General features: G+C 51.4%; 4 protein-coding genes across 4 annotated transcripts; 3 read left to right on the top strand and 1 right to left on the bottom strand.

The window, feature by feature from the left end:
* Positions 1-855: 855 nt before the first annotated feature.
* Positions 856-3,512, bottom strand: NCLIV_008350 (agap001401-PA, related; the record flags this gene model as incomplete). The annotated part of the gene is made up of 4 exons (XM_003880350.1): positions 856-1,379; positions 1,829-1,937; positions 2,761-2,849; positions 3,239-3,512. 4 exons carry the CDS (start codon positions 3,510-3,512, stop codon positions 856-858), a joined length of 996 nt encoding a protein of 331 aa, XP_003880399.1.
* Positions 3,513-5,789: 2,277 nt separating this feature from the next.
* NCLIV_008360 (putative SRS14) lies at positions 5,790-6,671 on the top strand (the record flags this gene model as incomplete). Its single annotated transcript, XM_003880351.1, has 1 exon — positions 5,790-6,671. The coding sequence occupies one exon, from the start codon at positions 5,790-5,792 to the stop codon at positions 6,669-6,671; it is 882 nt and encodes a 293-aa protein (XP_003880400.1).
* A 7,575-nt stretch (positions 6,672-14,246) lies between these two features.
* Positions 14,247-14,966, top strand: NCLIV_008370 (conserved hypothetical protein; the record flags this gene model as incomplete). The annotated part of the gene is made up of 1 exon (XM_003880352.1): positions 14,247-14,966. The coding sequence occupies one exon, from the start codon at positions 14,247-14,249 to the stop codon at positions 14,964-14,966; it is 720 nt and encodes a 239-aa protein (XP_003880401.1).
* A 3,132-nt stretch (positions 14,967-18,098) lies between these two features.
* On the top strand, positions 18,099-19,583 carry NCLIV_008380 (putative zinc transporter ZIP domain-containing protein; the record flags this gene model as incomplete). The annotated part of the gene is made up of 1 exon (XM_003880353.1): positions 18,099-19,583. The coding sequence occupies one exon, from the start codon at positions 18,099-18,101 to the stop codon at positions 19,581-19,583; it is 1,485 nt and encodes a 494-aa protein (XP_003880402.1).
* Positions 19,584-20,536: the final 953 nt, after the last annotated feature.

The raw sequence follows: 20,536 nt of genomic DNA on the forward strand, positions 1-20,536 counted from the left end.
TAGATGGTACCAAGGTCACACTGGAGTCCAGTAAGGACACCATCTCGCCAGCACTGCCGTGGACACGTAAACACAAGAATGCTGGCGCAGGGAAACACTGCGCTCATCCATTGTTGCCGGTGAGACAGCGGCTGCGAATCGCCTGGTTCGTCCTCTCGTGCGACATGACACCTACCGCATGGTTCGTTTCTGCCTGCACACTTCCACTTTTCCTCTTCACTTCGAACTGGCAGAAGACGCCCGTAGCAGTCATCCAGGCCTACGCTGCAATGCTCCCTGAAAGCGCATTTGCAGTTGAAGCCAAGCTGGTCACCCCATCGTTTGAGAGTCCACCAGGGCGCGGTTCTATCAGGTTTATACACTTTTTTATGCAGCCCATACAGCTGGAAAAAACACATCTATGGTCATCTTCAATTAAAAAAATCGTACGTTCTGTGACCAAACGGTCGAAGGCTATAACTCTCGAGTCGGTTGCGGCTGTCTGTCTTGCGCGTATTTCTCATTTTTGAAAGGTGGGGCCTCGTGCGACAAAGGCAGCCTGCCGTGTCCGTGTGTAGCGTCCTCCCCCCTAGTGTGTGTATTCCGCCTCTTGTTTACATGCGGCTCCCAACTGAGTTTTACTCGTTCCAGCAGTTCTGGTTGCCCAATCGGAAGGCCGCGCAGAAGTTTCTTCCGATAAATACATACGTTTGCAACGGCTTTCGTGTACCTGGAGATCCCCGTGGCGGATCCACGTTGTGCGCAGCCGTTTGAAGACATTTGTTCAACGGAGAGCAGTGCATTATCGTTCGTTTCGGGACACCAAATACAAGGTTCGAGAGAGTGTGTTTTACAAGATTACGTTACACTGAAGCGCTATTCACGGCTTCGAGGTCCGCTGTCCGTTTCCGGAACATCTGCCGTTGCGCGCGCTCCGGCGAGTTTTGGCACCACGGGCGCGTCGCCTTTTGAAGAGGATGAGTCCCGTTTCGTCACGTCTTGATCAGTGATGGGCAGAGCTTCGCAGAGCCGAGTACTGGTCCCTTCGCGTCGATTCGACGAGCCTGAATGCCCCTGCTCGCGCACATGTGGGAGTTCTGCCGCAAGACGGGAGTCAGATTCCTCGGTGCCGGGCAAGCTGGCCGTGACATCCGAGGCTTTAGGAGGGGGAAAGGTTGGCCGGGCGGTTGAAGCAGGGAACGACAGCGAAACAGAGCCAACTTCGGCCGGATGCTTCGGGAGGACGCGTGCCAGGTCGGGCGGAGGTGGGATGTGTCGGGACGGATCGCTGCCACTGTCTTGCGCCGATTGAACTGAAGAAACCTTGCCGTCTCCTTTGGCACCACCCTCCGGGGAGACGAATAAACCTGTTATGGGCTGCGCCAGCCAGGAAAGCCATCCTGCAGAAGCATTCAAGGGAGCAGAAGACGTGAGCAATGAACCGTCATGCAACCCACGAAACTCACATGTACATACAGAGACGGACATGCGTCGTCAGCCAGAAAATTTACCTTGACGAAATCGAGAGCAAACAGGAAGACACAGCACCGAGTATGTCTCGAAATATTTACCCTACCGATACGCATCAAAGAGAGATACGCCACGTAAGGAAAGACCCCTGAGCACACGCATAGAATAGCGCGGCACCATGAAAGGCTGGTCACGTAGATGTAAGACAGTCGAACACCCCGTCGCTACAGCGATTATTCCTTTTGGCTTCTTCTTCCCGGAACACCCTTGTCGCCTTCGCTCCGCTGCAAGGCACATCTAGTCTCTAAGAAGAGATATTTTTCCTCGTTCTCAGACGCCGGGCCCAAAATCTTAAGAAAACGGGGAATCCCTCACGTACCCCGGCCTTGGTCAATGTTGACATCGACTTCCTCGCGCGCATGCTTCTCATGCGGAAAGAGACTTGTAAGTACGCGATCATTCTCTGCCTGGAGCTGAAGAATCTGAGCCTGGGCCGACGTGCACACGCAGTTTCGCCAGAAGAAAAAGAACTTCCTCCTCAGTTTTCTCCAACAACAGCTGTGCATATATCTTGTCCCGGGAGGCAGCGTGAAATAAGTCCATCGTACGATGCAGCACATCTGACGAGATCGAGGCAGTTCAGGTGCCAATCCTAAATCATATTCACTAAAAGGGATACACCGTAGTACCTACAGACTCGGTCTTGCGAGAAGTTCTCCAACACCGCACGCCGATTAGGCAGCGGCTGACAGACTTCCCTCCTCGCCACTCAAGCAAGATAGGACAACAAAACGTACTTAAGAAATCGCTTGCGGAATGGGTAGGAACATTGATAGGTTCACAGAAAGATCCACACTGGTACATTGTGTATGACCATCCTTGGCGCCGTATACATACCCTCATGGATATCCTCAGGCATGAGACTGGAAACGGATTACGATGACGCCGACGATTGTGGTCGCGGCTCCTTGTGGAACCAAGAGACCGAAGCCCGAAAGATGTTCTATGCTTCCTACAAATCCCCCTCGTGAGCAACCGTAGGTCTGACGAAACGCTATAAAGCCCCAGAGAGGCTCGAGGAGCGTTTGTGGTTTGTCACAATAGAGTTCGACGGCCCATCAGAAAGGCGGAGTGTCCTACACCGGTGGCTCCTTGGAATCTGGTGTGCCGCGAGAGGCGTAGCTGCGCACCTTAATTCGTCTGCGGTACCATACCGTTATCCCTTTCCATTACGCATTCGATTGCTCATCGGACGCATCTTCAACATCGACAAGATACAGCAAGTAGTTTTTAGACGCACACCGAGCCTACCTCCAACACGTAAAGTCGTTCGAGCAGTTCTCGCTCCTTTGCCGCCTCTTTCAACAGACTCCGTCGATACTCGAAGCCCAGAGCGACAGCTGCGTTTTCGACACACCGCAGGAGGCAAAATTACACTGAGCCCTGCAAGGGTCCATAAGCGTAGGAATTTGGAACTCCACCGGCACGGTGTGCAAGATGTATGCGTTTTGACAAGCAGACTGGCTAGGCTTCCAGATAAAACTGTGAAGACCGGGGCACGCAGGTTTGTATCTGAGTGCTACAGAATCAGGACGACGACAGTCTGGACGCGTTCCGTGTCGTCTCCACAGCTCCCCCGTTTTTTCCTTGCATATGACTGAAACGAAATGGGCATCTGAGTCACGGTTCTGTTTCCGCTTCTTTCTGCTTCTACAAAGAAAGCACACGAGCATCGACGGCGGTATCTCCTGGTATGCTAAGAGCTGTATTCTTGTCCGTGCAGCTTTACCAGCGATCCCGAAGATGACGAACTCTCCAAAGACAGTGGCGCCGAGTTGGATGGCTTTTGCCTCATTCAGTTTGCGAACAGGCGCACTTTTATTGCTGCGGCCGTAGAACCGATTCAGGATCAGCTGCTCAACCCCGTTGTATCGACTGGCTATCCCGACGCAAACGGCCTTGAACCCGTCGCTGTTCTGTGCCCTTTTCTGCATGTAAGAGGCCATCGGCTTGGACAGCTGACGGATGGCGACCGAAAAGAGCTTCGCCGCAGGAAACACCATTTTCGGGAACTCCTAGAGGCGCTTCTGCATGCGGCCGCAGCTAAGCATTTTGTGGCTCTCCTCTCCGTTGCCACACACACACCCACGAACTGCTAGAGCCAACGACGCCGTCGCTCGGCGTCCCCGAAGACCGTTTTCCCTCCTGCCGGCTGTCCTTTTCGCGCCTGAAGTGAGAGCTGTAGAGAGTGAGGGGAATCTGAGGAAAGCGAACCAAGCGGACTGCAGGGTTTTGGTGGAGGCAGGGGAAAAGAGAGGGAATGCATTTGACACGGCGACGTTCAGGACGCCTTCTCCATGCTTTTCTTCTGCCGGGTTCCTGCTCAATTTGATAAAGAGCGGCAGAGGGGCGAAGGGTTTTCACTTTTACCGGCGAGCGTATCCCAGATTGCTCCGCGGATTCACTCTGCAACCCACCAGAACGCACACAAAAGAACGAAACAACAGACCCCCGTTCACACAGCGGCCGCGCAGCGATTAAGAGGCTCCTGATCGCCGCACGCAACGCATCCTCTCATTTGGAGAAGCATATATCGATACGCAGGGCAAGAAACTGGAAGATGCAGACGCGGATGGAGGTGAACGTAGATGTCCGAACACCGTCATCTCAAGTCCTTAGTTCAAGGATGTTGGTGGGTTCTGGGCCGTCGCTCTCTGAGAACAGAGGTAGGGGGACATGCAAAACTTTGGCATTGCGGGACGGTGACGCTCCGTACCCCGAAAGACTGCACCACAGAGTTTTGCCACTGCTTGTGCCGAGCATCTCCCCGCAACGCCTTGCAGGCACTCCTCATTTCTGCTGCGTCAAAGTCATCAAAGACGTCGACGCCCTGGCAGCACGAAACCATCCGGGCACGATTTACGTTTTGCACCTCAAGACGCATGTGCGTGTTAGCAGATTGACTTTTTCATTCAAGCGAGCAGCCGTGGAGGAGGCAGGAAGAAAAAACGCAAAGGTGCCGTAGAGTTGGCGAAGGGTACGCATCAACAGAAACGGGAAATGGGTAGAGACAGCCTGTGCGTGTGGACCCGCAACACCGGCGAACGGGTTGGTACATCTGGCAACCTCGGTTTTGAAAAAGCAGTCCTTGTTGCAAAATAACGAAAGGGTGATCGGGGGGCAATCGCCGCTACTCCCCTCGGGTTTCTTCCATGAGACGGCGCTGCCGCCGTCATGCTTCGGTGGAAGTGTCGGTTGCCAAGCAAGTCAGAGAAAACGGAAACGGCCCGTTCGTTCTCACCCTCCAGTCCAAACAAGCGCGTAATGAAAACAAAACACACGAAAGCGTTGCCGTTCACCAACCCAGCGACAAAGGGTAACTCCGCACTGGTTTGTACGCAACGATTGCTTCTCCGAGTTGTAGGAAAAGAGTTTCACAGTCTCCATTCACGTTCGAACAAGACGACAAATGGACTAGTCAGGAGGCACCCAGGGATGCTGACGGCGGGTCTAGGCCTCTCGCGTTCTTCCATCCTTTTGCACACAGCCTGGCGTTCCGCGTGAGTCGGGCACATCGGCTTCCCCTGGTTTGACTTCGCCTCTCTAACTGGCGTTGCACGTAAGAGAGAAGCAGGTGTTCATGCGATGTGGAACGCGGCAGAAATGCGCACCACAAGAAAGCGTGGCACTTTGTGGGGGCTTCTCACTAAAATCGGAAGGATTACAATTTTTGAGGTCGGAGACATGAGCATGCGCGGAGATGCAAAGCTTGACAGCACGAAAAGAAGTGAGCAAAGCTCGCAAAGCATCTACAAGCTTTTCTCGACGACCGCACAGCGCCCCAGCGTCTCTCGTGTCAGAAACCCCGAGGCACTAGGATAAAAATCTGTGCAGTAGCTGGCCTTGGGAAGGCGCCATACCGGCTGATCTCCAAAGAGGTGTATGTTGGAATATAACGAAGTGAATGGTCTGTGTTCCTGCTTTGTCGAGGGCGGCAGCATCTCGGTTTTGTGAGAAACTGCGGCAATTGCCTCAGCTCATCATCCGGAGAGTTGAGGCCATCCAGCGCTGCTGACCCACGATCTCGTCTCGGTGGACTCGGTCACGGGCGCAGGCAGGTCAACCCGCCACCGAAAACCCAGCGCAGAGCCGCGCCCCAGCAGGACATGCAGCACACGCGACCGCGGTATTACCCCCCCCCTTGTGTCCAGCCTTCCAGAGCGACTGTTCCATGACCCCCGCCAGACACTTTATAATCTCGTGGAAACCTCCGTCGTTTTGTTGTCTTCTTTCTGGTTCCAGTTTCCCCGGCATTGCTTGCGGTTCACTACCGATCTGCAATGCACATCGCCCTGTGCGACACGGAATGCCCCGTCGGGCGGGCCGTTTCAAGGCCAAGCTCGAACGGGCTGAAATCGCGAGGCAGGAGTGCTGTTAGCCTTGCCAGTCCTCGGTATGTCTCCCTGCCTCTGTTGTCTTTGCTTGTTGCTGTTCTGGTGCAGCCTCAACTGTCCGTGGGCAAAGAGGACAGCACGGAGTATCCAATGTGCACTTCTGCAGAAAAACCTCTGACACTGCGAATCACCGAGGCCGTCACACCGACTGACTCGAAAAATGGATTCGTAACCTTCCGATGCGCAGAACAAGCTTCGCTTCTTCCGGCCAAACCAGCTGGAACCGTGTACACTCAATTCTGTAAAGACTCGGACTGCACAAAGGCAGCCTCCTTGACCAAAAACCAGCTGAAACTCGAAGAGGTCACCGTACCGGAACAGGAACCGGAACCCGAACCGGAACCGGAACCCGAACCGGAACCCGAGCCCGAATCGGAAACGAAAGTGGAAGAGGAAAAAGAACCGCAACCCGCGGTTGTATCAACAGATGCTGTGCAACGGGTAGGGAAAATGTACAAGCTTAGTGCTACAGAACTGCCTGAAAAGCCGTTCACCGCCTACTTCATTTGCGTGACGCCATCCGAGCCACCGTTGCACACGTCTAAAAGGTCTGGCTTGGCTGCGAAGTCTATTGCTGGAGACAAATGCAAAGTGCAAGTCTCAATTTATGGGAAAACGAAGCTCGTACTCAGCAGTAAAGGTAAGGTGGACCTGCAAAATGGGTCGTCATCGTCATACAGGGTGCACACGCGTAAGGAACCGGGACGTCCGCAGATGAGTTGTTCGATCCCGGTATGTACCAGACGTCGGCAAACAGTTCAGGGGTGAGCATCGCTTTGCATGTGCGGAGATCCTGGCGTGTACAGGTATGACCCTGTTGGGAAGGGGGAGACGCGAGTTGTTTTGTTGATACTCATTTAGGGTAGAAAAGTCAGGAGGATGCTAGTCGCGAGTTTCCCTCGCATGGGAATGTCCGTAGTGCTGTCTGTGTGGCTGAACAAGTTGTGGAAATCGTAGTGCATGAAGGGGCATGGGTAGCGTTGCAAGTGGTTTCGTGAATGAGTGCCGCTGTCTTCGCCATGCACTAGGAAGAGGTGAAGAAACCACAGTCGCGAGTTACAGGTTGTATGCCCGCTCGTTCTTTTGTTTTGTGTGAAGTCGCTGGTATTCTTGGTCAGAAAGCGTCTAATTCTCTTCCGACACGGCCTTGCCGTTCCTGTGTCCTGTCCTGATTCTCAGCTATGTGCAATGGGAAGGACGTAGAACAAATTTCCTTGAGGGTCGACAAGGCCCCTGCCGAAGTGGATTTCCTGTGTGGAAAGGGTGGAGTTTTGACCCCCCGAATTCTCGACCAGGTCTTTCATTCCGAGGATGATGAAACCAAAGAAACAAGATTGCAATCTGTTATTGCAAGTGCCACTTTAGCCGAGCGTAGCTCTTCTATCGCCGGCGAGCCTGACGTTTTGCCTGCGTACACCCTGTTCGTCAAAGAGTTACCAGAAGAGAGGCATCACCTCTTTTACCAGTGTAGTGCAGAACAGGCACCAGAGCCTTCAGAAAAAGAAGAGGATGTGATGGTGAAAGGGGCTTCTGAAATGCAGGGTAAACCCTGCAATGTGCTTATAGGAGTTGCTCAGCGTTTCGATTCATCGACCACAACGAGTGGAGAGCCGGGAAAAGCTCTTACTAGTGCAGTAACTCTCTCTTGCTTCGCTCTCGCACTGCTGGCCAGTTCTGCGAGCGGATTTGAAATGATTGAGGGCTAGGGGGAGACAGTAACGAAAAGGATAGTATGTTCAGAAGGGAAACCTTTGTTCAATCACATCGGTGCATCAGCCTAGTACGCTTTTGACTGTCGTGCTTGACTTCTGGCGACCGAAAGCTTTTTAAGGCTTTCCGGGTTGGGATGTTCACATCGACCTCTTCTGGCTCACTCCAGACCTCTCAAGTTCCGCAACATCTGTTCTGCAGATGATGCTTCTTCGCTGACGGAGACCACTGCATACGTGCAAACATAGCTCGATCGTGTGATCTGACACGAAATGGTCACTTTTTGTGTGTTGATGTTCGTCTAGGCACAGCTAATTTTTTTGTTGATTTCCGTATCGGCAAATGTGGGGGCAAATGTTTGTGGCCGGTACTCCGACGCAAAGCGGTGGCGGTGCCTCCGAACGGCTTTCCTTTACAGCTATGGGGATGTTTTATCAGAACGATTTGGTAATCGAAATTCCCTGTTGTTTTGATGCACCCAGGGAGATTCGATCCATGTCGGAGGCTGTATCACATCACGGTTTCGCCCGTGTCGTGATCTGATGTTGCTCGCGGACCCCTTTTTTCTCATCATTGGTGCAATCTGCAGTGTAGCTTTTAGGGTTCAGCGACAGAATGTTACGATTTTGTGACGTGGGTAGCCCCGTCCTGTGCATAGTCTTCCTGTGGTCCGGGGACGCCACACGCTCCGGCGTTGACTGGAGTGTGATGCTGTGACACGTCTCTCTTTGAAGCCCGGTCATCTCGCTCCAGCCATTCGAAAACCGAAACGCATTTGCGCCAGAGTCAACTTTAGCGTTGGAATAAACATATCCAATTGGTGTTTGCATACAGTTTTCAAGCGTTATATCCGCAGCGATCCCCCATAGCCAAGGGTGACGGAAAGAGTTGCCTGACGAATCGGTGTATTAAGCACACCTTCACTGGAGGCGACGTTTTACTGTATCCCCTTTACAAAAAAGTGAGTACACATCGATATATTCCATATGGCCACCAACAAAATGAAGAGCGGCTGTCAATTGTCTGCCTCAGGCTGCATATTGCATCTTTCCTCTGTCAGCGGCGGTAGCCTTCTTAAAACGAACAGGTAATTCAATTCGATGCCGTGGCCCACATTACCAGAAGTAGACTAATTTATTCGAAATTATTAAAACTAATCACAAAGAATTTCAGGTGCATGGCTGTGGTCAGTGGGTGTGGTGAAATGCTGGGTTGTCCATTCCGTTCAAGTTGCAGTCATGGATGCGAGCAAGCCATTGGGGTGGAGATGCGAGACAATCATAGAGAGCGTGGTTGCGTGTATCCCTATATTATCAATCGTTTTTTTAACAACGAGAGAGAATACTGCACAGGATCCGTAAATGCTTCCTTAAAACAAAAAGTGTTCAAGTAGTGTAAAACATAGAAAAACAATTGTACATTTAACTCCGTGCATTTAGGTAATATTTCCAAAGCTAAAATGTATCCACGCATGCATGTGAATGCAAACGAAACAGATCTGGGATACATGTGATTCCCTTTTCTGGAATGAAGCTGTGTCTCGGCCCGACAAAATTATCCGGGCCATTTGCAGGGGCCTCAAGATATTGTACATTCTGCGTATCACTCTTACGAGGTGCCAAGGGGGCGGTTGTAGAGTGTCTAGCGCTGTCTGTAAAGTGACGCAGTACTAAAGGTTTGTACTGTTTACTGACGTGTTTAATATGGAACGGACCCGCGTTCGTATAGGGGGAATCCTCTAGACCCAGGCAGGTGCTGATCGCCTGGTTGTGGTTGCCCGCGCACCGATGTGAGATATTGACGTTGAAGTACTGCTCTGTTTGGCGGCAGCCGATATTAGCGGTACATGCTAGGCTAAGTGATCAAGCCGGTAAAAAGTCAACGTTCATCCTAGTTGCCCCTCCCTTGACCTGTCCTTATTTCGGAAGAGCTGCGTCCACTTGCAGAACTCTAACGGATCTTCGATCTACAACTGAAGCCAGTAATGCCTCGAGTTGTTCAAGTGGACCAAGCAGCCGCTCATTCTGTGGCTTGGCTTAAGATCGATATCGTCACGTACACGTGAAATAAATTCGAGCATCGTCTAGCCACACTCTCCTCGGCCGAATTATTCTGGCACTCGCTTGCATAGCAACCCACATTTGGCAGAGAATACGCGAGCTGAATGGGACGGACAGCAACATACGTTAAAGCCGTGAAGGAACCTGTAGCATTCTTTATATTGGTGTGCCGTTTATCGTACATGGGATGTCGCCTGTGGGTCTGCATGCCCTGGCATTTATTCGGGAAGGCCTGAGCTTTGGCGTTGAGATGAAGTTTTCGACCGGCGCAGACGGAAGCGATGTGCCTAGCTGCCCCAACTGTCTACAATGCTCGACGTACATGGATCATGTGAATCTCGTGCAAATACTATCCTGCGTATTCGCGGCTGTCTTCTGCCATCATCGGATACGGTTGGTGCACAGTGTGCCGAAACACGAATGTGGTGTATCCGGGGTCTATATTGGCATACGTCCTCTCCAGATGGAGGTATCTCATGAAGACTAGGATTGTCACAAAGTTAATATTGCTTTGCGCAAGGAAACTATACAGCCGCCCTATATGGAAACAGTACAACCCTGGTTTCAGGCCACCTTACGCTCCATTAGAAAGGAGGCCGTGGGCGCGCTAGGCTCTGAGTGCGAAGTTTTTTGTATCATGAACAGAGACAACTCCGCAGTCTGGCCATAGTGCCGATGCTCGTACAGTAACTCTTTCCATGCGAGTGTGCGGGCTATTCGACGTGCAGTAAACAGGCAACAAATACCGAATTCTTTCTGTTGGGGTCTTTCCACGACGCTTCGGCGAACAGTCGCTCCGGTGGTGGTGCATCTTGCAGAGGAATTCAATAGAAACGAAAGAAGGACGACTATGTTCCGCTTAAGGGCGTGACTTGCGATACGGTGGCCACAGAGCACAAACTTACAGAAAAAATCCGCACGAACGTCGAAGGCAGATGCCTGTCATGGGGCAGCGCAAGCTGCCAATATTGCCTGCTCACTGAACGTCCCGGGACAAACTTAACATTGAGTATTATCAGGGCTCTTCACTGCAGCATCGTGCTTGAGAATGGGACCTTCAGGGAAGAAATGAACTATTGACAATGAGTGGCAAGGGGAAACGTTCCCGATACCACTGGAAAATATGGAAATAAATGTCACCTTTCGCTCGTATGTTGTCGATAAGAAGCTGCCTCAGCGGTTCGACTACCATCTCTTTTGTCAACGCAACTGAATAGACGGCACTTCTCCATGACAGGAATGCCTCCAAAGTGAAATTTCTAAAAATAGATGGCTGCTGAGGAGGTAGCACTATCTCTTCGAAGGTAGCCTCCCGTCGCTCTTGCCAAGCGCCTGCAAGAATGGGTTTTACACCTTGAATCTTGGCAAGAAACGTCTGAACTTGTGAAGCAGAAGGAAAACTGTGTGGAATCGTGTTAGGGAACCTTGGAAACGTCCCATTGAGAGGAACAGCGTAGAAAAATCCTGGATCCCAGGGAGTACGAAGAGTGGGCAGTCCACGAGGGGAGAGTAAGAAGCCGCTTATAGCTCCGCCATGTTGGGTAGAATTCGAAGCCACAACCATCTGAGACACCGCGGACAACATCTCCAGCTGATTTTTTTCTTCGTTTCTGTCAATCGATTCAGACTCATCGACTGGTTCGGTCGGTCTTAAAGGGACGTCCGGCAAATTCATCGCCTTTGCGAGTCTCCTCCAATACGGACGAAAAAGATCGAGCCTTGTGCCACGGTTGCTTTCTGTAGCGTTCGGCAGGGAAGTCAGCCAATTGTCCACGCCTTCGACAGAAATATCAAGCCAGTCACCATCGATTTTTCCAGCCAGAGACGATGGAAGGCTAATGTAATAACTCAACAACACGAGGAAAGCGGCTGTGTACAAACAAAACTTCGCCACATAAGTCATTCTGCGCTGGTCATTCATCGTTTTTCTCGTCTGCCGGCTGATGATGAACGGCTTCTCCTCCCGAACGTCTCCGTATCAAGATCCCAACCTTACGCACCCTGACACCGTCATCGAATTTGATTCGTCCCTGTTCCAAAACAAGAAGGATAACACCTTTTGCGAACATCTGAAATCAGTGAATATAACAAATAAAAGGAATAGTCCGAACCCGAGACTGTCATTGGCGGCACTGTGCAGCGAGCACGGCCTGCTTCGACAGAAACGGGGGCCGTCGGTTTTCACCTCAGTGAAACAATTCCTGTTCTGCGTCCTCATAGTCACAATTTTTGGAATGCAGCAACGCGAAATCACCTTTCGTTAAACGACTTTCTTGCAAATAGAATAAGGCAAGTATACGGCAAAAGCTTCCAACTTCACTTCTCGTCGCGGCTTGCTTACAGCAAAGATGAATCAAAATGCCTTCTCCATAGTCAAGCAATCTAAATAGCTTAACAGGCAATTTATCATCAAAAAGTCACTATCCGACCGTGTCAACAGCATGGTATCCCAAAAGGAGCGAGTGCAACTACTGTATACGGGAGTTGCAGATGAGTGACCACAGTACCATCTCGGAAGCCCATGCCGCCAACTGTCATTGTGAAGTGGCTATTGAATCATTGAGGTAAGAGTGTGTGATCATTGGGAAGAACCATATATCCCGGGTGACAAGATGTTTGTTACGGTGCTGATCTCCCTCCCTCACCCGTCAAGTCAAAGACAGCACATGGCTCGCCCATATTTGCAGCGGCTTGTGTAGCAGCAACTTGGGTGTGCAGAACCAAAATGTAAGGTTAGTAGTCATCGCTTTTCCCGAAACAGGTGCTAACACGCCCTTCCTGTCTGACATGAAACATTACCTGGGCACTCTGTTTCCATTCACACACCGACGCCGAAACGTGTTTCTCTAGTGTAGTTAGACAAGAGAGCCGACGTAGTTGACGGCTTGGAAACAGCAGGCGGCCTCATCTGAAACGCCGAGTTCCGACTCTAACAGCCATATTTTACTTTACGTCGGCTCTTCGAAACGTGGCCAAATACTCTGTTTCCCGTTTGGCATTAGAGCAACACTCCAGGGAAAGCCAAAAGCAAGGAGCGAGTGGCCACCAATCCACAGCTCGACAGGATGAAACGCAAAACGATACCTTGTACCATGGTGGCATTGTGTGACTCCTAAGGGGTGAACACATCACAATTTACTGCGGTTCAGGTTCCGCGTGCTGCTGATTGCGTGGTGGACGCTGTAAATTTCCAACTCCTGCGATGAACTGGTTTATCATTCAGAAACCCTAAAATAACGAAGCTGCGATATCAGGAAGCTCCGAAACTGCGAGGCCACCGAATAGTGGCAGATTACAACGGTGTTTTATAGAAGTAGAATATTTCTCAAAACAAAATACTATCGGTTACGAACCGAGGTAACGCTTATTTCTGTGGAAATGCGGATGCATACGGGGGAAGAAACCGTCGACTCACTAAGAGGCTGACTCCGTTTTGTCGTGGGGACTGCTCGGAATCATTTAATGCGCATGTCAGCAATCGCCTTTTGACGGAGCTTCTGGTTGATCTTGCCTAACAGCCTCATTTTTTGCTGAGTCTGAAGTAACACAACTGATCCGATTGCGTGCTACCTCTCCTCAGAAACGTAACCGAGACATGAGGCCAATTTGACTTGAACTCGTACCAGTTGTTTTCGCTTGTGCGGCCCGCGCAGCTCACAACCAGCTGTCTCGCGGGCGACACGGAGGCCGCCTCGTGATCTTTCGAGTGAGCTGTGTTGGCTGGATGAGACAGGAAATAAGGAATCTGATGTAGCCCACCGGGGGACGTGAACTGTTTTCGTGCCTTCGTAGAGATCGTCCAGTGTACCACTCTACTCAGAGAGTACATTTCGACGCTAAGTAACTGTCAACCGGGCTTCTGAGCGCAACGTGTCTTTAGGGATTGTGCATGGCTTCGTCTTGTCCGGCGCTGGCCAAGCGGGACTACAGCTCCTCTCACCATTTTGAGGGTCCGTATTCCTACCTTTCTCAATCCATTTTTCAGGCCGCCCTCACGTCTTTCTAACGGTAAAAGCTGTTGCCACAGACACAGAGGAGCTGTCAGATCAGCCGCACATGGCTATGGAATAGAGGACTCTTACATTCCAGCCCTGATGGCTTGCCTCCCGTCTGCCGCCTGTCGGAACGCCATGCGTTCGTGTCTCGTCTGAGCTACCGTGTGCCTCGTTTTTCAACGTGGTGATACCGGCCGACGTTTCTCGAACAGCGGCTTCCTGGGCAATTTGCATAGCTACATTTCCTGATTTTCCCACCCCGGCCCCAGCAAAGAGGGCGGGCCGGGCGATTGCTACCCGGTTTTGTTCCGAATACCTATGTCGAGTTCAACGCGACTCTATGAACACTCCAGGAACTCCTGCGTGTACACTAGGAGGCTACGCGAGCCAGCCGCTCAAGGCTGGCGTATGTTCCACGCGGTTTTAATATGCCAAAGTCATCGAAAATCGGAGTGACTCCATTCGCACTCAAGGATCTTCTTCCCTTTAGACTTTCCGTACAATGTGTGCTTCTATGAATGGCAGTCGACTATATTGCGCGGTTCTCTCGGAAGCCAGCTGAACGTCAGCCGGGCACGATGGGCTGCACACCGAAAGCGGGAGCAGCGGTGGTTTACATCTTCCCCGCGTTATATGGCACCCTAATGATCGTCGCCGGGGCGTTGGAGCTACAACAGCATCAGATTTTCGGCTCCGTTTGTATCACTTTCGGCGTTGTGTATGTTTTGACATCTGTTGTTGGTGAACTTGGGGTATGTTGTCTCAATGAGGCTGCGATTCGGGCCACAGTTGTTCTGGTCGTACTAGAGAATATTATTGCGTTCATACTTGCCACTTTTTTTCTCGTGGATGTTGTCCGAGCACATCCCGTGGTGAAAGAACATCACTCATCGCCTGTTTTATCTTTCCTCGCCACTCACGACTCGGTGAGCATCTATATTTGCGTATTCCTCTACATCGGCGCCATCGCAACTTCCTGTTGCATTGGTTTTGTGTCTGAGTACCAGGCTCAGCTTGATGCAGAACTCCTTCTGCAGGAAGCTAGGCTGCTCCAGGAGAGTGAGCGGGCAGCACTCCTTCGCGCCTCGGAGAGGCTGGTTTCCCGAACGCTGGGAACTTTGGAGCAGACACCTGATGCAATAGCCACTGAACGCCTCGATGGAGTTAACGAAGACGCGTTCGTCCACCAGTTCAGTACCGCTCAACTTGCCCCGGCAGCGTGCAACGTAATAAAGCAAGATGGACAATTTCAGCGGGGCTTTATGCAGCAATGTGCCGCCAAACCAGACAGGAACTGATCCGTGCATGCAAAAATTACACGTGTGGCCAAGGTACTCAGTAGACGGCCGTTCCTTCAGCAAAAAACCGAAAGAAATAACAAGTGTCTTTATGAGTCCTATGCAATGTGGGCAAACGGGAATCTGGAGTTCAGGATCACGCAGTACTTCGGGGTGAAAACAAATTTTGTCGCCGAGATCTCGAGAAAATGCTTTGTTGGTAAGTGACACTAGTGACTTTCGTTTTCAATTGCCTACGTACAGACGGAGAGACAATGAGCAGGCGGGAAGTCCGGAAAACCACTTCACTGGTAGTAGGTTTTGGACGGTATCACTCTGGACACCAAACGAGTCCAGTATATGCGTGCTTCTACGCCAGCTGTTTTTCAAGAGATGAACAACGGTCTTCAATGAGAAACTGGCAATTCCGAATCGACAGGTGCTCGTTTTACGGTTGCTTCCCCGTTAAAGTGAGAATGGTAGCGACCCCTTTTCTCATCGTGGTCATTATCACTTCCGCGTTGGTCACAGAGGTCAATGGGACGCAGAGATTTACGACATGTTGATGACGAAGCAACACGCGATTCGATGACAGATATTTCCTGCCGGACGATCCACAACGTGAAACACCGAAAACTTCGCTTGTCCGAGACGTATAAATTTGCAGTGCGCGCTGTCTCCTGTAGCTCCACAGGTGACGGTCTATGTCTATCTTCGGAAACGGCCATGCTCCTAACAGACACGACAACCGTTGGTTTGGCTTGTGAACCGTAGAGCTTCTCTGGATGGGGAAAAGGACACAGTTTCGTCCAAATGGTGGGATGTATTCAGAGCAGCATGCATCACAAGTGTGGCAGGACATAACGAAAGCAACTGAAGACAACGAAACTAAGCCACGCTTTCCATCTTTTTCGTAGGTTGAGAGTGACCGCCCGAGCAGAATCCCCTGCTTACTTAACCTATTGTTTCATAAAGGGTACAGAACGGTCGATTTTACATATTAACATCGTGTTCGTAGCCCGTATATACATCATTGTTCTTCAAATAGATCGTATACCATCCATACAGCCGCCTGGGGGGGTTGCAGTGGACTGTGCCCATAACTCCAATAGTACAAAACGAGGAAAAGTTGCCTCAGCATGCAGTCACCCGGGTGACAGCAAATAGGTGCCGACACACGCACGGGCTGTCGCCCGTTCGTATTGAGTTGCAGGTGCCGGGGGGAGGGGGGGGGGGCAATTCTTGATACTTAATGTATTTAGCGTGTCATCGCGAGAGCGTGGGCGATTGTAGTAGTGCATACTGCGTTCGTCACTGAGTCCTGTTGGACGAAAGAGATGTCCATGAACGGCTCTGGAGTGTCTAAACCTCTAAATTTGACCGTGTTTGCTTGCAAAATACTCAAGAATATCCTCACTGCCCTTGGATTGGGACAGAGTCGTGCTCTCACCTCACGTACGCCTAGCAGCTGGGTAGCAAATGAGTCTGTGCCTGGGATGCTTACACTAAACCAACAGTGGTAATGACTACAGTTTCCGAGCAAACATGAAGACCGGTAGGATATTGAAATCCAACACTTTTAGCATCTTGAATGCCTTTGTTTACCGGATCCAAGTTCTATTGTGTTAGCATGGTTTCGAGGGCACTCAGTATATCCGTGAGTCTATTCCGGGCAAAAGAACCATTATTTTGTCGGCTCTACCTACAGACACGTTCACGACTTTCTCACATTTTTTGTTGCAATGTTTTCAGTACCACGGAAAGGAATGCTGTGGAAACGATTAACCTTGTGGAATTGTTATTTACTTCCTGAAACAAATGGCTCTCAACGAGAGTTTTTTGCCAGCAGTTCTGCCAGCAATGCGTCCTTGTGACGCTGTTCTGCGCCAAGGATCTTCCCACACGACTCGTCCGAGAGTGAGGATCAAGTCTCTCCGGCCCGCCACCAGGTCACTCTGGCCTGCTGCCGATAGCAGAGAAAACCGTTTCCGTACTAAACAAGGTGGAACCCGTACAGGAACGACCGCTTATTCATATCACATGCTGGACTCGCTTCCCCTTTTGCCAGTCAAGTGTAGGCGAAACCTTGCTAGGAGGGCTGGGTGTGGTGTTGTTTCCGGGACGAGTCGCGAACACGAGATGCACGCGGATCAGTTAGCAGTGGCACATCACAGCTGCTCAGCACGAGCACACCGTATGAAGCATATGTGTTCTGTTGTGGAAGATTCGAATGCTGTACTCACCAGCTTCTCAGTTTCTGGCCATTTTCTGCGCCTTTGATGGTGCAGCGGATGAACGCCACTGCACCCGAGAATTTTTCGACAAACGGCTCGGTGCTTTGCGTTGCCCATGAAAGAAGCTTGCATGCGCGCATTCCATGCCAACCGCCTCCGCACCGGCGACCAACAGAAACGCGCGCGCCGGCGCCACGGCACATTTCGTTGCACCGCGTGGCGAAACGTGTCTCTGGTTTTCAAGAGAAAATGCTGAAATCAAGTTCATTTGGTCGGGCGTGTCCGTATCGTTTTCTTGCTTTCGCGGTCGGGCACGTGAAATGTGCAGCCCCCTGCCCAGCTAGCCAGGGCTGACTCAACTGAATCTGTATTGCCATTAACTGTCTCCCGCTTTTTCAGCATACATAACCGTCATCGCTTGCTTTGTTTTTTATTCACGTCTCCGGAACCCTTTTCCCTCGTGTCAGTGGGAAGGGTTCTTGGAGGTGGACCGCGGACAACTGGCGGGCAAAATTGCGTGCCCGTCAGATGGAATTCCGGATGCTGAGATGAATTTGCTTACTGTCGCTTCTTCTTCGTGAGCCAATCAGGGTATTGACAAACCTTGATGGCAAGCTGCTGTATTCCCATTGTCGCAGTGTGAGGCCGATGAGGCGCGACTACGAATTTCGGTGCTCCTGTGGCCCTTCCCTCCTTGCTCGGCAGCATCCCCGTTGTAGGGTCATTTCTCTGACCTCCGTTCAGTGAGTGAAAGCACTTATCTTACGACATGAACATTGTGTTCTCGATTCCCGTATTGTTCGTCTGCTGCTGCTACCTCGACCCTCCAAAGACTGGTCATATGCCCACACCGGACAAATATGCGGCCCCATGCACATGAGTCACGGCAGCTGACGCTTCTCCTATATAAGATCTAACAATGAATATTGATCTGGCTGACTGGCAGATTGCTGGCATCTTTGCCCTCCTTTCTTCGGCCACTTTCCCGCTGGGGGCTGTTTTAGGCGTCTTCGCCTTTATTTTGCACCGAAAGTTGAATAGGCGCCTCCTGGCGTTCTTTCTTTCTGTGGGGGCAGGCTCACTGATTTTCGCGGTGGCAGTTGAGGTGTATGCAGAGGGTTTGGAAGCTATTGAACACATCCGCAGTGGTAACGACACGGTACGGACCGTGGCGTTCATTGTCCAAATCGCGTTTGCCGTCGTCGGGGCACTGCTATACGTGTGGCTGGATCGCCAGGTCAACCGCATCAGTAGTGCCGTACACAGACGTTCGCGCGAAAGCGTTACGCGGGAAGCTGTCGCTACACGGGATGATAATGGGATAGGTGGCGACATTATCGGAAATGTGCAAAATGTGGGGAAACACTGCGAAAAGGCTATCACGTCACGGGGCGACAACGAATCTCTCGCAGATGAATCTGCATACGAAACGCGAAGTCTATTGAGCTATGCATCTGAAGAAGATGATCCAGCGGATGCCTCCTGCACCAGACAAAGATCCGCAAACACCGGGGGGATCTGGGTACCCATGGGGGGTTCTCTAGCCAGCACTCAAGGTACCGTCGGCCGTTGCAATGAGCATTCTTCTCGAAGAAGCCAGGCCGCGACATCGCCGTCAGGACACAGACCGGAATCCACGCAAGTTATGGAAGATGCTACAGATGCCGACAAGATTGGGCACTATCGAAAATCTTCATCAGATTTTCCTTCGAACGCCGTTCGCATCCCCACAGAAGTGGCGGATGCAAACGATGAGGAGCTCTATATGCTCGCTGCGGAGGAACACCTTTTACAGAAAGACCGGCGAGAAAGGAGAGATGTGAAGACCGAAAAAGCACGGGACCACTTGGGTGTGGCTCTGGTTCTGTGGGCGAGTCAACTTGTCGACGCTATTCCCGAAGCTATGATGATTGGATTTCGAGTTGTCGGTAATAAGCTCTCGTGGGCATTCATTATTTCGCTCTTCATTGCAAACTTCCCGGAGAGCTTTAGTGGCGGCTACATGATGAAAAAGGAGGGCTTCCGCGCATGCGTGGCGTTCGCCATGTGGCTAGCTGTCCCTATGCTTACCGCTATCGTCGCTGCTGCTACGGCAGCCATCCAGGTGACCCCTGCGCATTCGGTGGCGATGCGCATGTTTGATGCTGGAATGCAAGGAACAGCTGCGGGCGCGATGTTGGCTTTATCGACTGCATCAATGCTTCCAGCTGCATACGAAGCCGGAGGCGTTTCATCTGGACTCTTTTGTGTCTTAGGGTTTCTATTTTCTGTGTCTGTTCGCTTGTTTCTTGGCGTCCTTGAGGGCCCCGTGCCTCTCGGTCAAGAGGCTGGTATTATAGAGCATACGCCTAGACTTCCTGAAAGGCAGGTTGCGCCTGTGGAGGCATCATTCGACTATCGCTAGGCAGCGCGCGTGCGATGGGGGTAGAGGACACGACGCCAACAGTTTATGAAGAACCTCTTCTCCGATCGACGCTGTCCAACGCTCGTTGCACTTCTAGGCCGGCAGCGAATCTCCATCATTTCACCCGATGAGAACCCGCACTGAAGGCGTCTCGATACGTGCCATCAGAGTGTCGCCTACACATTCGTCTCTTCATGCCTTGGATCGCCAGTGGAGGGACGAGATCGATCACATGGGCAAATGCGCAGGTACACTGTATCCGTGTGAGTCCGTCCGTGCGGCTTACCTTGATTGAGGAAATTCGTTATGCAGAAGGTGGTGTCCCTCCTAGGCATGGGTACGATAAAAAAGTATCACCTGGCCCCTTTTCCGCATTTTCCAGGTGCACGTGCGCTTATAACTCAGGTGGCATCGTCCGTGACTAGTATTATACACGTTCGCCACTGGGCGAGGAGACAAAACGCTCAGTGCGCCCACAGCGATTCATTGTTTTTCGATAACTTCGCGCTCAAGACTTGAATCACATTTGAAGGGCCGACATTCGTGTTGCCAGGAGTCCGAGGCCAGCGAACAATCAGGCATCTCGACGGATGGCACTTCCGTTTTCTCAACAAACGTTAATTTATCTTGGCGTTCCATCACACGTGAGTGTGGCTCTTCACCGTATGCACAGATCAGTCCGACCCTGTAGCTGCGTTCTCGAACCATCGCCAAATTCTAGGTACTACTGTTGGGGAAGATAAAAGAGTTCGTAAGCGCGAGATTCCCGTTTGCACAGTTTTCACCTGCACCCGCTGTTATTGAATACATCAAATATGGGGATACGATTCAGGGTGGACATCAGCGGACCATATACCTAAAGCGTGTTCGTGACGCGTGCCAGTTCTAAATGCAGTCGATTTGGAAAAGCTACCTGCTTCTCCTAAGCGATCGTGTTGAACTGCACGCACCAC

Source organism: Neospora caninum, chromosome III (genome assembly GCF_000208865.1).
Source record: "Neospora caninum Liverpool complete genome, chromosome III".
NCBI classification, from domain to species: Eukaryota; Apicomplexa; class Conoidasida; order Eucoccidiorida; family Sarcocystidae; genus Neospora; species Neospora caninum.